This window comes from Haliotis cracherodii, unplaced genomic scaffold (genome assembly GCF_022045235.1).
Source record: "Haliotis cracherodii isolate W230 unplaced genomic scaffold, xgHalCrac1.p SCAF_8, whole genome shotgun sequence".
NCBI lineage: Eukaryota > Metazoa > Mollusca > Gastropoda > Lepetellida > Haliotidae > Haliotis > Haliotis cracherodii.
In genome coordinates, this window is record NW_027266341.1 from 39,065,370 (window position 1) to 39,082,165 (window position 16,796).

General features: G+C 39.7%; 1 protein-coding gene across 1 annotated transcript; it reads right to left on the reverse strand.

The window, feature by feature from the left end:
* Nucleotides 1-3,275: 3,275 nt before the first annotated feature.
* Nucleotides 3,276-16,490, reverse strand: LOC139450144 (folate receptor gamma-like). The gene is made up of 5 exons (XM_071231809.1): nt 16,393-16,490; nt 13,380-13,542; nt 8,865-9,050; nt 8,266-8,401; nt 3,276-6,548 (listed from the first exon to the last, which is right to left on the reverse strand). The coding sequence occupies exons 2-5, from the start codon at nt 13,533-13,535 to the stop codon at nt 6,268-6,270; spliced, it is 759 nt and encodes a 252-aa protein (XP_071087910.1). The 5' UTR covers nt 13,536-13,542; nt 16,393-16,490; the 3' UTR covers nt 3,276-6,267.
* Nucleotides 16,491-16,796: the final 306 nt, after the last annotated feature.

Here is a 16,796-nt window from a genome sequence, read left to right on the forward strand (position 1 = left end):
CCTAGACCGGTGTCTGGTACGTCCTTGACTAGTGTCTGGTACGTCCAAGGCTGATCTCTGGTGCGTCTTGACTGGTTTCCGGTGCGTCCTAGACTTGTGTCCGGTGCGTCCTAGACCGGTGTCTGGTGCGTCCAAGACCGGTGTCTGGTGCGTCCTTGACTGGTGTCTGGTACGTCCAAGACTGATCTCTTATGCGTCCTAGACCGGTGTCTGGTGTCTCCTAGTCCGGTGTCTAGTGCGTCCTAGACCGGTGTCTGATGCGTCCTAGACCGGTGTCTGGTGCGTCCTAGACCGGTGTCTAGTGCGTCCTAGACCGGTGTCTGGTGCGTCCTAGACCGGTGTCTAGTGCGTCCTAGACTGGTGTCGAAGTCGTCCTAGGCTGATGTTCTATATATTTGGCTTTCTTAGTATTTTCTCACCAATGTTGTGACCGTGTGTGTCTCCATAGTAACGAACATTTTTATAACGAAGAGAGATGTGTGCTATTTTTGTACGTGGCCCGTATGTAACTGTTGAACAAAATATTTATTGGAAAACTTGATTTTGACTTTTTTGTTTGTTTCTAACGCCGCACTCGGCAATAATCTGGACCGCACAATCCAGTGATTGATACTATGATCAACAATCCACATCGTCGATGAAGGGTGACACGCAATCAACCAAGGCATCGAGTCTGGCCACCAGATCTAATAGTACGCCTCTAACGACCAATTCCACCAGGTATTTCCCACAGTGTTCTTGGCTTTTCTAATAGTGAGTGAGTGAGTGAGTGAGTGAGTGAGTGAGTGAGTGAGTGAGTGAGTGAGTGAGTGAGTATGGCTTAAGCCGCTTTTAGCAATATTGCAACAGAAACTGGCTCAACATATTGTACCCATGTGGGGAATCGAACTCGGGTCTTCGGCGTGACAAGCAACCGCTTTAACCACAAGGCTACCCCACCGCCCTCCGTCCAATACGGGAATCTAATTAAACTGGTTTACACCTCACGTATTAATAGAAACGGGCGTGTAACCATTATGTTTATCCATTGAAAGAGGTGAGGTGAAATTGGGTGTAACGTCGCGTCAAAGATTATTGCACTTTTATAGCGACGTCCATGCACGTGTGTGTGTGTGTGTGGCTGCTTGTACTAGGCCTAGGACTGATGAAGATTTATGGTGCTAGCACAGAGATACCATGCCGCAATTTAACATGAATACCCCACTCAGACACAGTATTCTGACTCCGAGCCGACCAGTCCTTGTATTAGCCCCTTAATGCCGAGCGCCAGACAGGGTAACAACAACTACCATATTTAACCTCCTTTTCCATATTTTAACGTCATTTGGTATGACGCGGCCGGGGATCGAACCCCGAACCTTCCGCTCTCCGGGCGGACGCTCTACCACTATAGCACGGAGGCGGTCTCCATTGAAACAAGCAATAGGAGTTATGAAAACTTACATCAAGTTTTACGCCACTTTTTGAAATATTCCCGCAACTTCACGGCGCAAGTATCTTTGTCACAAGGTGATAACCATGCCACCCTGGCCAACACACCTTGCATTCAAATTGCCCAGCGGTGATCTAAAGTCGACATTGCATGACGTCTCAAGGTTACCAGAGCAGCGGCATGGTGAGGGAGACAACTCTGTTCTATTGATTCTGATCTCGATTCTTTCTTTCAGTATTTCTGACCACGTGGACTATAATACAATGACATTTCTTGACTACATTTGTCACGTGAAAATAATTTGTTTGAAGTTCACATTTTGTTTGCTTGTTGTTTAACACCGCACTCAGCAATATTCCAGCTATATGATGGCGGTCTGTAAATAATCGAGTCTGGATCACACAATCCAGTGATTGACATCATGAGCATCAATCTCCGTACTTTGGATATGATGACATGCATCAACCAAGTCAGCGAGTCTGACCACCCAATCCTGTTAGTCGCTTCTTACGACAACCAGTCGCCTTATAGGACAAGCATACGTTGCTGGAGACCTATTCTACCCCGGATCTTCAAGGGGGGACAGAGCAGTGACGGATACAGTGTTTGACCCCCAGTTCCCCATATTTCAACTGCACCACAGGGCCTATCAGTAGCTGAGGTTGAAGCAGTGGATCATGTTACCGATACAAACTGAATATGTGTGTGTTTGTTGTTCAACTCTACACTCCGCAATATTCCAGCTGAATGATTGTGGCCTGTGAATGATCAAATCTGGACCAGACAGTCCAGTGATTATTATCATCAGCAGCAATCCACACTGTAAGGTATCTTGACACACAATCAGGTTTGTTTGTTGTTTAACACCGCACTCAGCAAAATTCTAGCTGTATGACGGGAGTTTGTATATAATCGACTCTGCACCTGACAATCCAGTGATTGACATCATGAGCATCAATCCACGTAATTGGGATAGAATGACATGCATCTACCAAGTCAGCGAGCCTCATCACCGGATCCCGTTAGTCATATCTTACGACAAGCATGGGTTGCTGATGACCAATTCTAACCCGAAATCTTCCCATGCAATCAGCCAAGTCAGACCACCTGATCCATTGAGTAGGCTCTCCGGGATTGCCAGGGACCATTCCACTAAAGAATCCATGTGGAAGTTGAAAATGAACTACGTGACATACTGTGATCAAACAATCCCCACTTAGTTAGACCTTACAAGAATGATGTGCTCTAGCAAATTCTTCCCTGGAATATCCATAGGGAACACCAACACATACAGATCCATAGGGAAACCAACACATAAATATCCATAGGGAACACCAACACATAAATATCCATAGGGAACACCAACACATAAAGATCCATAGGGAACACCAACACATAAATATCCATAGAGAACACCAACACATAAAGATGGAGACAAACACCACCTGTTTTGAATAAATGTGTGTATTCAGCAAGACGTAAAATATCTTGTACACAAAATGTAACTTTTGATGGTGTACTAAGCAGAGCCAACTGCTAAGAGAGCATAAAAACAAACATAACAAGCAATAATATGAGGTCATGGCACCAAAAAGAAGTTAAAGGAAGAAGACATAACATGTTAGTTGATACTGTAAATCCTCAGTTGGATTTCAAAAGCTGCTGGCTGATCCACAAACGTGCAAAGTCTGAGTTAGGATCAGAGCTGAGGGCAGGTCTCCTCAGAATATTACTTGAAATATAACAACAAAGCATGGAGTTGTTTAAGCCACTCTCATACCACTTTTAGTTAACTTAATTTTGAAGGTTTGTTAGTTGTTGTTTCCTGGTACACCATGTACACCTTGAGGATGCAACTCTGGAAAATGTAATGTGGTGCGAAAGATGGTTGGGCCACTTGGAATAGCCAAAATACTGCAAGTTGGACATTCTGGGCAATTTGTTAATCCAACATGAAACCACTTTCAAACATAGAACTTTTTTTGGAATTAATGTATCTGGAATCTCTTGCAATTACCTGGGGATTTATGGTATATAATTTTTTGTTGAGTATTAAGGTCTTTTAACCTTCCTCAGCATCATTGAAGGCAACAATCTGGATGGAGAGAGATCTAAGAGAGTCTTAGACTATTCGGCCATGTTCTGACTGTGAAAAGTCACCGTGATGCTGTTAGCATAAACGGCCTCATGACTACCGTCACACAAGATAAATGAAATAGCACTAATACAAGCAATAGCACTGCAGTTGATAACAGCAGACGGCATGAGATGAAGATTTGATAAGGGACCCATGCCTGCTGCTGGACCATGTACACTCCTGGACCCTGCACACTCCTGCGCCCTGCACACTCCTGGACCATGTACACTGCTGGACCATGCACACTCCTGGACCATGCACACTCCTGGACCATGCACACTCCTGGACCATGCACACTCCTGGACCATGCACACTGCTGGACCATGCACACTCCTGGACCATGTACACTCCTGGACCATGCACACTCCTGGACCATGCACACTCCTGGACCATGCACACTCCTGCGCCCTGCACACTCTTATCCATCCAACCACATCAATATTCCACAGTTCTGGCTATACATACACACACACACACCATATATATACATGATAAGATTCTGGCACACATTACCGGTAAAGAATAGAGGGAATGAGTTGAATTATTGCCACATCGAACATTTTTCTGGCATATCAGTTTGACGAAGCATCTAGAAATATACAACACTTGAACTAAGGCTACTGGTGAGGGTTGGTCAAATGTCAACCGTTCACTTATACAGAATATAACTTGTCACAGATGGATCAATCCTAAACATAAAACTGTTATATGAGATTCAACCATAACTTTTGAAGTTGATACAATCTCAGATATTTGAGGTCAAAGGACGCATTTACAGACATGTGTTGTGTAGGCACTCATGAGCACCAAGTTTACAAATCAATATACATTTCTTTTCACTGAACAAATCAAATGTTTTAGCAAAACAGACATATTTATCAACCTCTGTTTAGATCCATGAATAATTGTCCTGCAAGGCAGATACAGACTGGTAAATGGTCAACGGTCAACTACATTCAAATAAAACTGCAGTCTTGAAGATGCATCCTAAAATCCAACACAACTCAAAAGCATGTACTCCAATATCGTATCGCATACCATAAGACATTATGTGTATAAATGCCTCCAGGCGAGGAGGTCTTGCCACCCTTGGTGAAACAGAAACATTGTTTCAATGTTGTTGAATTTGTTTCTAAATGAGGAACAAAATATACAAACTTCAATATAGAAAACCTTTTGTATAATTTCTTGCATAATATGAATTAAATAAAACAGCATTTTCCTCCATTTCAAGCACATGCATTTGATCGTATTTATTCAGCTGAAGATGTTCCCATCTAAAGTATTGTATGTATCTGTGTTCCAGCATGCGTTCCATGTCAAGTTTACAGGAAATAAATATGGTTCCAAGAGAGGACTAGGATCAAGCCAATAGATAATCAAGGAAAGTTTGATTCAAGGTGTTCAAGGACCACTTTGTTGATCTGAGAATGCAAATTTGGAGCGTAATCCCAAATATAAATTTTGGAAAAAAATACATTAGCGTAAGCCAAAAACATTAAGAGATCAAAACATCATATTGAGAATGAGGCCTAGCGAGTAAACATACACCACACATACGTATACTACCCAACCTTCAATAGGGACATTCATAATTTCACGACTTTCTAATTTGATAATTTACAGTGAGTGAGTGACTGGGCATGCTGCCAACTTTCCAAAATTACGATCAGTATTTTGTTACAATCTTATGGTTGAACACTAAAGCCCGACAAATTAGGATCTATCCATGTGATTCCCTAACCCAGTCAGGCTAAAAAAATAAAAGTCTTGGTTCTCTGGCACCGTGCGCATCATCATAAAGTTCAATGCACGTGTCGTTTTTATTTCCATTTAAAAAAATATATTAAAAAATCCTAATACTTGAAAACAATGCAATCCAATATAGCATGCAGTTACTTCCCTTTACATGCGCACTGCTTTACTGCGCATCTTGTGTCATGGTCATGGAGCAATAGGAGTTTGTATGCTTCTTCATGTAGGGAGTCCTTCCCAGGTTGATGGTACACAACTGTTTGTTTGGTTACATACTAGTTTGAGTTATCAAAAAACCAACTAACCAAAGCCCTCCCATACTATATTGCCTGAGAACCAATTCTTTTTTTTTTTAAGCCTGAGCTAGAACTTGGATTTATCGCTGCTTTGAAAGCAGTTTTGATTTATCACAGTGTGGCAGCTAAACACAAGGAGCATGTAGAGTTGCCCAGCCTACCTGTCACCAGGGGTAGCCTAGTGGTTCAAGCATTCGATCGCCACGCTGAAAGCAAGAGTACAATTCCCCACATAGGTACAAAGTGTGAATCCCTTTTCTGGTGTCCTCCGCCGTGATATTGCTGGGATACTGCTAAAAATGGTGTGAAACCATACTTACTCACTCACCTAACTGTTACCACATAGCAAAAGCCACTAACATGGGTATAGTGCTGACAACCCAATAATCATAATTAGTGCAAATCTGGAATAAGAATCAACAATAATTGGATCCTGCCACACATTAGGGATGCAACTCTGCACAAAGAATTGCATTACCAACGACACCTGGGCCACCCATGTACCCTGGATACGTATATGTTTAAACACATATAGTAATAAATATCTCAGTGCCCCTATCAAACATTGAGTAGTATAGTGCATATTTGCTGCCAAAAACTATCTGTGTTTTAAACATTCTTATCAAAAAGTATAAACTGACCCAAACTTATAAAAATAACCCCAAACACAGACACCACAACAGTGTGAGTAATATAACCGTGTCTTTTCGTGAAGCTCCGTTGATGCCCAGCAACTTTTCGGCCTGTTTCCTGGCTACGTCATCATTGGGGTTGTCGCCCTCCTCGCTGAACCACAGGTACATACATGGCTGTCCCTCCTCCACCACCTTCCACGACCCCCCCCACACCCGTTCGCAGAACGCGGTCGAGTCGCTGTAGATCTCACGAAACGGTCGGCATGGCTTTCCTTTTGGACACGAGTTGATCCCTGCATGACGACAAAGGTTTCATCATTAGTTACTAGTTACTCCGTCCAGATACAAGTACAAATCAGATCAATGGAATTCTGGCTATGCTGATACACACACATATGGCATCAATATTGATATGACGTATAGATATTGTTGTTTGTTTGTTGTTTAAAGTCGCACACAGTAATATTCCAGCTATATGACGGTCGTCTGTAAATAAAGTCGGGACCAGACAATCCAGTGATTGACATCATTAGCATCGACCATGATCATCGATCATAATGATGACATGCATCAACTAAGTCAGCGAGCCTGACACCTAATCCCGTTACTCACCTCTTAAGACAATCATAGTCGCTTTTTACGGCAAGCATTGGTTACTGTAGACCTATTCCACTCCGGATTTTCACATGTCCCTCATATGGTGTCAATACTGTTATGTTTGTTTGTTTGTTTGTTTGTTTGTTGTTTAATGCCGCACTCAGCAATATTCTGGTTATATGACGGCGGTCTGTAAATAATCAAGTGTGGGCGGGACAATCCATTGATTGACATCATGAGCATCGATCCACACAATTGGGATACAATGACATGCATCAACCAAGTCAGCGAGCCTAATGCCGTTAGTCGCCTCTTATGACAAGCATAGTTGCCTTTTACGCCACAATACTGATATGACAGACATATGGTGTCAATATTGATACAATGTATTTATAAGGTGTCGAGGGGCGGTTGGGTAGCCTAGTGGTTAAAGCATTTGCTCGTCACGCCATAGACCGGGTTCGATTCCCGACATGGGTACAATGTGTGATGCCCATTTCTGGTGTACCCCACTGTGATATTGCTGGAATATTGCTAAAAGCAGTGTAAAACCATACTCACTCACTCACTCACTATAAAGTGTCAATATTGATATGACTTTATCAACACAAAGCATCCTACCCCTATTACATAAATTACTTATGGAGTCATTCCTTGTATGAGGCAGAGAATATATGGCTATCAACTTCTTTATTATGAGGAACACAACGTTTCGGATCAATGCTTACTCCTTCATCATACACGAGCATCATCACTCATTCACCTGATGTTGGAGTAAGCATATACTCCGAAACGTTGTGTTCATCACAATTAAGAAGTTGACAGCCATATATTCTCTGCCTTATGTGTATCACTTCTAATTGCCTTTCAAAGACCTGATTCCTTGTATGGTTTTAGTCAAAGTATTGATCTTTGCAGTTACTCTCAAGATACGAACAGCTGTGGGCGACCTCAACTCCTGAGAGTTGCTGGGAGTGGTGTTCTGCTCTATGCTATATCATGGTTAGGAAACATGGTGTCTCCCTCATCAAATGACTGTCCAACTCTTGCCTGTTCAACCAGCAGAGAACTGGTACCAGGTAGGATGAGATGGACATCCTGGTGCTAGCCCTAACTAGGCAACTTGGACTGTATACTCAATCCCAATGAACCATACCGAGAACTGGACAGTAAATGCACGCATCATATGCATGTGCTTTTAGGGAAATTAGCACCATCAATATCATCATCATGACATTAACATTACCTGTAGTACCCCGCGAGGATCTGTGTTAGAATTGGTTTTCGGCAACCCATGCTTGTAGTAATCTCAATCACTGGATTGTCTGGTTAAGACTCAATTATTTACAGACATTTTCACCATCATACAGCTGGAATATTCCTGAGATTAGTGTCAGACAAGAAATGAATTACCTGTTGTCCAGTTGAATCCACTGCTCCAGTTTTCGAGGCAAGTGTTTTCGTTCTTGCAGTCTTCCCACCATGCATCACACTCACTCCGGCACATCGGCACATTCACGAACCTCTCATTGCGAATCTTCTTGTCATCCTACAAACACGGAACCAGGGTGAGAGAGGGAACAAGGTCATGAGTTCTCCCGTGCTACATTACTCAGCAGTAAATTACTGTAAATTATGAAATAAACGAGAGGATGGAATTAATGTGCCAAAAGCTAGTGCCCCTTACTCTCATTCATAAGTGACACATTTTTATCTGGACATATGGGAGTTTATTGACATGTCAGGTTCACTGCACATGGCAAAATAGTTTGTTTCCTGACTTATTTTACTGTGCAGCAAAGACAGTTTGCATAGAAAGCATTTAATATTTATTCAGGCGATTCATTTCTAAAAAATATTTTACAAATATGTAAAAATTTGAACGAATCTGTTTATTCTATTCCGCCAAATGAACACTTTAAACAAACACCACAAAATATTTGCATGTTTTTAAAAAAAAGACTGTAGAGGTAAGATTAACAAAACAAAATGAAATATCTGGTGTGCCATACCATCACTAGCCAAGGCCCTACATTGGGTGAGCACTCGTAGAAACATAGATCCTGCAGGAAATGGCGCCGGCACTGTGGTGACAGCCAGCCACAGTGGTTCCAATCAAAGTTGAGCCATTTCTGAGAAATGTGCAGGTCTTGGCTCACCTTACTCGTACAACAGGATCTCTTCTTCCAGGGAGTGCACTATATAACAATAACACCTTAACTAGTGTGTTATACAACAATTATACCTTATTCAGTGAACCACACAACAATCATGCCTTAACTAGTGTTATACAACAATTATACCTTATTTAGTGTACTATACAACAATTATACCTTACTTAGCATGCCTACTGCTATGCAACAATTATACCTTATTTAGTGCTGAACAACAATTATACCTTATTTGTGTTATACAACAATTATACATTTTTAGTGCACCCTACAACAATCATACTGCACTTTGGTGACATTTTTTTTTATTTCTTGGTTTACGGATTTCAATCTGATTTCAAAAGTGAAGTAGGCCAATTTAAAAAAAAAAGGATCAGAGATTTTTTCTAAGTTGAATTTTGTCCTAAAACAATAGGTAGGTATAAAAAAAATTAAAAAAATATTCTGGAGTAACAAAGTTAAACAACTAAATTTTTCAAGAACATTTTATCATATCCCTGGCACTCGGCTTGCGCACAAATGGCAGCATAACAATATTCATGTCATGGGTGGAAATGCATGAAAGACGCCGCTATTTTGGCAGCATGGGCGACATGTAACTCTTTCAATACCAGCCAACCAGAAGATTACTGCTGTGACACCAAGCTCCCAGGGACTCTTGTGTGATAGATGATGCTAACATTTATCAAGGAAATTATCTGCTTGTAAAACATCTTTGCTACTACATGTTTGGCCATACACCATTTGAAAGGTCTAATTAATCCTATTGTTTATAAATATGAAAGTTATGTGTATTACAATTTTTAAATAATTCATTAACAACTAAATAAAATTTGTTTTAAATAAAAATAATGTAAGCTAAAACATTTGCCCAGATTAAGGACCAATGAAGCGAAAATTTAACAATTTTTGGCAAATATAAGATTTCATAAAATCCACCTACCTATTTCTTTTTTATTTTCATTTGTTTACGTAGTCAGAACATTATTTTAGAATTACAAATAATATCTGTCATCAGCCATTTCCGGATGATAGTGGCTGTCCGCTCACTGACATGCATCTTCCCGAGGCAAGTGAGTTAACTGACTATAAAAGTCCAGTTTCCACCCTTGCTGAACTAGGCTGGTATTATGGAGTTACATTTTGGCTGGACTAACGAGTCTATGCATAGTCCAATCAAAATCGCGGACCGATATCGGTTCATAAACTGTCGTGCACATTTCAGTCGATTGCACGATTTGCAAAGCATGTGCACAGCCAACTCGTTGTCAGCAGATGTTTTCCAAATCTTTTCATGTTTATAATCAAGGAGCTCACGTGATTTGGTGCATTTCGCGATGTAACACCCATTTTATAACAATATAGATCTTTATTATCAATCAGATCATCCTGACTGGGCGCCACCATTTTGGGTGAAGCAAACGCAAGTGATACGAGAGGTGGAATCTCATTGGTCCACAGGAGAGGCTTAGAGGGGACATAACTGGTAATAGCCACTGGTGGCGCTACGACTGAACCCAGTAATTCCAGCCTAGTTTGGCAAGGGTGGAAACTGGATTTTTAACATGTTTAAAGTCAGTTAACTTCGGGAAGATGACTGACTTGAGGAAATACCTCCATTTTCAAAGCCTCGTATGAATAACACATACGTCGAAGGCTGCCATGTCAGTATACATTAAAAAAACTCATATTGTTTCACCGACATAATCTGCTACAAGGTTCATGATTGGTCAAATTTAAGCATGTGACCTAAGGCAGCCAATCAAATTACAGCAACGGTACAGTTCTCATGTATGATAATTTTCAGACTCTGACCAGGGGTTTGGGTTAAATCATGTTATTCTGAACATTTTAAGCACAAAATCGCGATCTATATTTAAAATATGGAACTTTGTGAATGCATAGTGCTAGGTTACGAGCTGTGACAAAGATTGCTTATGCATATATTTTGGCATTAAAGACATTGTGTCCGAGCCAAGAAATCGAGGCGACAAATGCCGAGATGTCATTTGACTTACATTACACGCGATCGCACAAAAAGACGGAAATAATAACTAAGATGTCAGTTTGGCAACTTTTAGATATATTTTTGTTGATTTTATTACTTTGTATAATATATTTAAATATTTGCTTGAAACGTCCTTATTTTGCTGTTTGACATATTCGATGAGGACCTGTTGTTGAAGTGTGTCTGTGAATTTTATTTTCAATAACATTGCGGAAAATAGTGAATAATTTTTTAATCTATTGATAAAAAATGACAAAATCAAATGGAATACGTATTTCAGGCATTGTGAGGAGCGATAGATTTAATTAATGAATGATATGACAAGTAGTTTAACAAGAGTCATCAGAAAGATGACATATCCCCCCGGCAGCTGTCTGTAAAGTAACCACCAGTGAATGTGCAATTCTCTATGTAATGAGTCAACAGTTGAATGTTCTTTAAGAATCATACATTGTTTACCCACTGAATGGTTTTCGAATTCTGGCCCGGAAACGAACCCGTTCCCCAATGGAGTCAAGGTCCAACTTCTTTCCCAGTCATTTGGACTTTGAAAGAGCGGCGCATCCGTAAACCAAGAGATTAAAAAAAAATTCGCCTTAGCATGCTCACTGTTATTCAACAATTATACTTTATTTAGCTATATACAACAATTATACTTTATATAGTGCACTTATGACAATAATATCATATTTAGTATGTTATACAGTCATTATACCTTATTTAGTGTTATACAACAATTATAACTTATTTAGTGTGTTATACAGCAATTATAACTTATTTAGTGTGTTATACAGCAATTATAACTTATTTAGTGCACCAAACAACAATTGTATACAGCAAGTACACCTGAGCTAGTTATACAACTGTAGCAGAATGTACATAGCGTGTATTTTAAATTACATATTTTACATTTTTAAGTCTTGTTAAGTGCACCTTTATCATTTTAATTGCATATTTGTTATATAGTATAATATAATATATGATCCACATGATACGCAATGTGGTAAATATATAACTTATTCTTCAAAGTCATGATAGTGTGTATTGTGATATTAAGTCAGAGAGAGAGAGAGAGAGAGAGAGAGAGAGAGAGAATGTATGTCTGTGTGTGTATTATATACATTTTACTTAATTGTGCCATTTCATTATTAGGCATAGAGGCCATACTGTTGGCTGATGTGAGCAGCCTGCGTCCCTGAGACGAGGTTGGTATTTATGTCCTATTAGCTGTATGTACAATTACAGGTTAGAAAATGCACAAATGCGGTTACTACACTATTCAAAGGATGTGTGGCAATACATTCGTGCAGAAAACACGATAGAAATCTACAAAGGGAATGTATTTACGTTTTGGAGACAACAGAGAGCTTGGAATTTTGGTGCTTTTCTATATACGACTGTGACGTCATATCTTTTGCGTCACAATAAACGATATGACGTCATAATGGTTACGTACGATGTAGAGCGAAAGCCTTGCAGAGCTTGCTTTGTTTTCTTTAGGGATGCCCACCTCATGTTAGCTTAGCAAGTTGCCGTGTTTATATGCTTTCAATGCCTATCATATGTCTGAGTGAAGTATAACAGTGTAAACAAACTGCCAGAGTATACCGCACCATATTTTGTTCGGTGATTCCGTAATTCAGATCGATAACCCACTCAAAACACTGGACTCAACCCATGCCGCTTCACTCAGTATATTTACTAACACCAAAGAGTTTACATTTAACCTCGCTAGATTTAACATTTGAAACCTCACGCTGCGCGGTCGGTTCCAAATTCAATTTAACCCGGTTAAATCTACAGGTAACCTAGCTCTACATTGAAAACAGTATGTTTATCTCCTAAATGTAAAATGTTTGTTTAATTATACATGTTTTAGATTCTTGTAATTGTATATCACTAATTCAACCTTATTATATTATGTTTTAGGGAATTATCATCCATAGCCATATTGTGGTGGGATCTCCATATCCCCGATCTGAACAGACGGAATAAATCCCATGGACCCCCAACAAGTATTGGTCGTTGTTACATAGACATCACACATGAGACAAAACAATTATACCTCAACTAGTGTGTTATACAATTATACCTCAACTAGTGTGTTATACAATTATACACATAACTGTAAGAAATATACACCAAGCATCTTTCTGTATACAATAATGAACCTTGGCAAAAAATCACAATACCGAAATATACAGTATCAAAAACACAAATATTACATTTTCATCCTGAACCTCTAGGAAGAACAAGGTCAACAACAATAGCAGTACAATCGTAAGAAATACAACTTGAAGACGTTCTGTCAGTATATACCTAGATACCTCTGTATAACATGTGCTGACCTGTTGGAACATGGCACTCTCTCGTCCCGGAGTCGACTTGTGGTGTCTGCCATCGAGGCAGATGTTGAGGTAGTCATGGACGGTGGAGAGATAGGAAAGTCGATCAGCGGAGAGAGCCACTTCCACAAAAATCGGCACAAGCCATAATGGAGTCATCTTGCCTCTGAAACAAAGGGTGTATCATGAGGGTTGATGTGGCTTAGACAACTCCAACTCTCTGCTGTGTTTGTTGGATCTGCTCCAATCAGCAATATCCCAGCCATGTCACATATGACTGCAAGTAATCTGGAGCAGACAAACCAAATCTCATTGAAATTATTTGAAGAGATGTAATGGTCAAAAAGTTTATTTCCATTTCCTATCAGTTACTAAGGTCTGAGAACTCTCTTTTGTGAGGTTGAAATTATTCTCAACAGAAGACTTATTACTGATGTACTATATCATCCTCTTGATCTAAAACCCCTCACACCAAATCATCTTCTGCTCCTGCCCCAGGTCAAAAGATGCCACCAGGAACATTTTGTAAAGATGATGTCAACTCTGGCTGACCATGGAAGCAAGTTCATTATCTAGCTGATCAATACATTTTGGAAGCGGTGGGTAAAGGAATACCTAACACTGCAGCATGACACAAAAATGGGTTACAAGGAAAGCCCAATCTTCAAGTTGAGGTTTTACGCTGATTTTAGCAATATTCCAGCAATATCACGGCAGGGGACACCAGAAATGGGCTTCACACGTTGCATCCATGTCGGGAATCAAACCCGGGTTTTCGGCGTGACGAGTGAACACTTGTGAGGTCTAAAGTATTTATGGTAAGGCAAATTCATTTATTTGACAATTCATAAATAAGAATTTGCTTGCATCTTCCTAATTCCTACCATACATAGTAACTTAATTCTTAATAATTTAGGTTTTATGGTTGATTTTTAATTGGCTCATGGATATTTAGCGTAGAATTCAAATTTTGGTCATAAGGATTATTTTGACCTAAAGTTGTTATGAAAGATATATGAAATATTAAGCTTCCTGTTTATTTAATGCAGTAAACATATTGTTTGTGAACATTTTATTTGACGACTATGTATTTTATGTAATTTCCGAGTTTGTGCTGTAATTTACATTATTGTCAAATCTACATGGTATTGTGAAGTAAACAAGCCCAACCTAGAATAATATTGCTGTATTATGACGTGAGGTGAAATTGGGTTTAACGTCGCGTCCAAGATTATTGCACTTATATAGCGACGTGCATGCAGGTGTGTGTGTGTGTGGCTGCTTGTACTAGTCCGGACTGATGCCGATTTAACATGAATATCCCACGCAGACGCAGTATACTGACTCCGAGCCGACCAGTCCTTGTTTTAGCCCCTTAATGCCGAGCGCCAGACAGGGTAACAACAAGTACCATCTATTAACGTCTTATGGAATGACGTGGCCGGGGATCGAACCCCGGACCTTCCACTCTCCGGGCAGACGCTCTACCACTATACCACGGAGGAGGTTTGCTGTATTATGAAGTAAATGTGTTAACTAAAGGAAATAAATAGCCCCTACTTAATGAAGTTCTTTCTCTCTGTTACAGTCAATCTAATGTGTGTACTTCACAAGAAACAAAAATAGGAAAGGAATAATTGTAAAGAATGAAGAAAGTTTGAATTTCAGGCTATCAACAACAGCTATGTGAGATGATCTGCCAACCCTCCATGGGACTGAGTCAGGTCAACTTTACAATTAGCCAATCAACGAGTGATATGAGTGAGTGAGTGAGTATGGTTTTACGCCACTTATCATGGCAGGGGACAGCAGAAATGGGCTTCACACATTGTAGAAATGTCGGGAATCAAACCCGGGTCTTCGGCGTGGTGAGCAAAAGCTTTAACCACTAGGCTACCCGACCGCCCCTCTACTGGGTATGAGTGAGTGAGGCTTTCAGAACAGCATACCTGCTTATTGTATCTTGTCATGGAAACATAAACAAACAGAAACAAAGATTTTGTCAGAATATTGCCAGATGAGAGCACCTTCATTATTACCTTGCTCAATATCAACAAACATAACAACAATAGCTCTAACTGTGGAATGATAATTCATGGTTCATACAGACTGGGACACAAGACTGCAAGGCCTTTTCAAGGATTTACAAGGCTGTCAACTGTCATTTTCAACACTTTTTTAAGTTCGGTTATTAGTTTTAGTCTGTCAATTGTTTATTAAATCTAGATCATATTTTTGTGTGCTTTAATACTTTTACTAACAAGTACTTATGCCATTTTGTATAAATTCAAGGTTTTTCAAGCTATGTTGGTGATTATCAAGGCTTTTCAAGGTTGACACAAATATCAAGGCTTTTCAAGTGGGAACAACTCCGATATTTTATAAGTCTCAAGAGAACTAAAATGAAAAAGACTAATATATGCAACAGCGGCAACAGCCTCAGGTCCATGGAACATTGCACAATATGCACAATAGCAATTTACAGCATCACACAACATGACTCTCTACATGAAAGATATTTGTATGAGATGATTAACACCATGGCAATGATTACATACAGAAATGATGTAGTAATGACCTACAATTCAAATGAATACTGACATACAAACATTCCAGTCGGTGACAACATGGTTTTCAAAGTTGAGGTTTGTGCAATCAAAGGCAATGTATACAACTGATTTAGGATCACTAGAAGGGCAGTATATATATTGTCTACACAAACGTAAAATTCCTCAATTGTAAAACGATCCAGGCGGTATCAAAGGTGTTTCCAATACTAAACTTCTACTTGCTGTACTGGAATCGGGGTTCAAATACAATTAACGGGGTAAAAGTGTTACAAAAACGCCATTCAATTGACAATGTTTACATGTACGATCGTTTTTCGTGAAAGAACCGAGTCAAACTTTCATATTACCATTCCCGCATAGGATGAACAATATCATAATGATGCAACTCCGCATATATTAACAACTGGCTAATAATACACGACGACTTACATTAGAAACATACTTACCTCACAGATTCCTGCAGTATGTTCAACTGCCAGCGCGACGAGCACAAAAAACTAACAAATACCCAAGAGCGCTTTTGCCGTGTTCCTGATAGCTGCCATGTGTGCACGTAAATGATTCAAAAGTGGGAATGCATTGCGGAATATTTCTTCCCACAAGTATTTATAGTTTCATACAATAGACGTGAACTTGAAACAATTAAAATTCAGTCACATGTGTTGCCTATTCACATATAATGTAATTATCACAAAGACACAACAGAGTGTTGACGACAAGTGTTGAAGTATGTGTCATACACATTCCGACGTATGTATTGCTCCGGTGCGCGACATATGTGCTTATGAATTGTTTTATGTAAAACTATAGGCCTATGCTCAAATATCTTTGCGTCAACAGTAAATGTCAG

Excerpts from the sequence above, each read along its gene's own strand:
- LOC139450144 (XM_071231809.1), bottom strand. The coding sequence starts at position 13,535 with ATGACTCCATTATGGCTTGTGCCGATTTTTGTGGAAGTGGCTCTCTCC. Across the intron at positions 8,402-8,864 it reads TAGGGCCTTGGCTAGTGATG|GATGACAAGAAGATTCGCAA; the intron begins GTATGGCACACC and ends CCGTGTTTGTAG. Across the intron at positions 6,549-8,265 it reads TGGATTCAACTGGACAACAG|GGATCAACTCGTGTCCAAAA; the intron begins GTAATTCATTTC and ends GTCGTCATGCAG.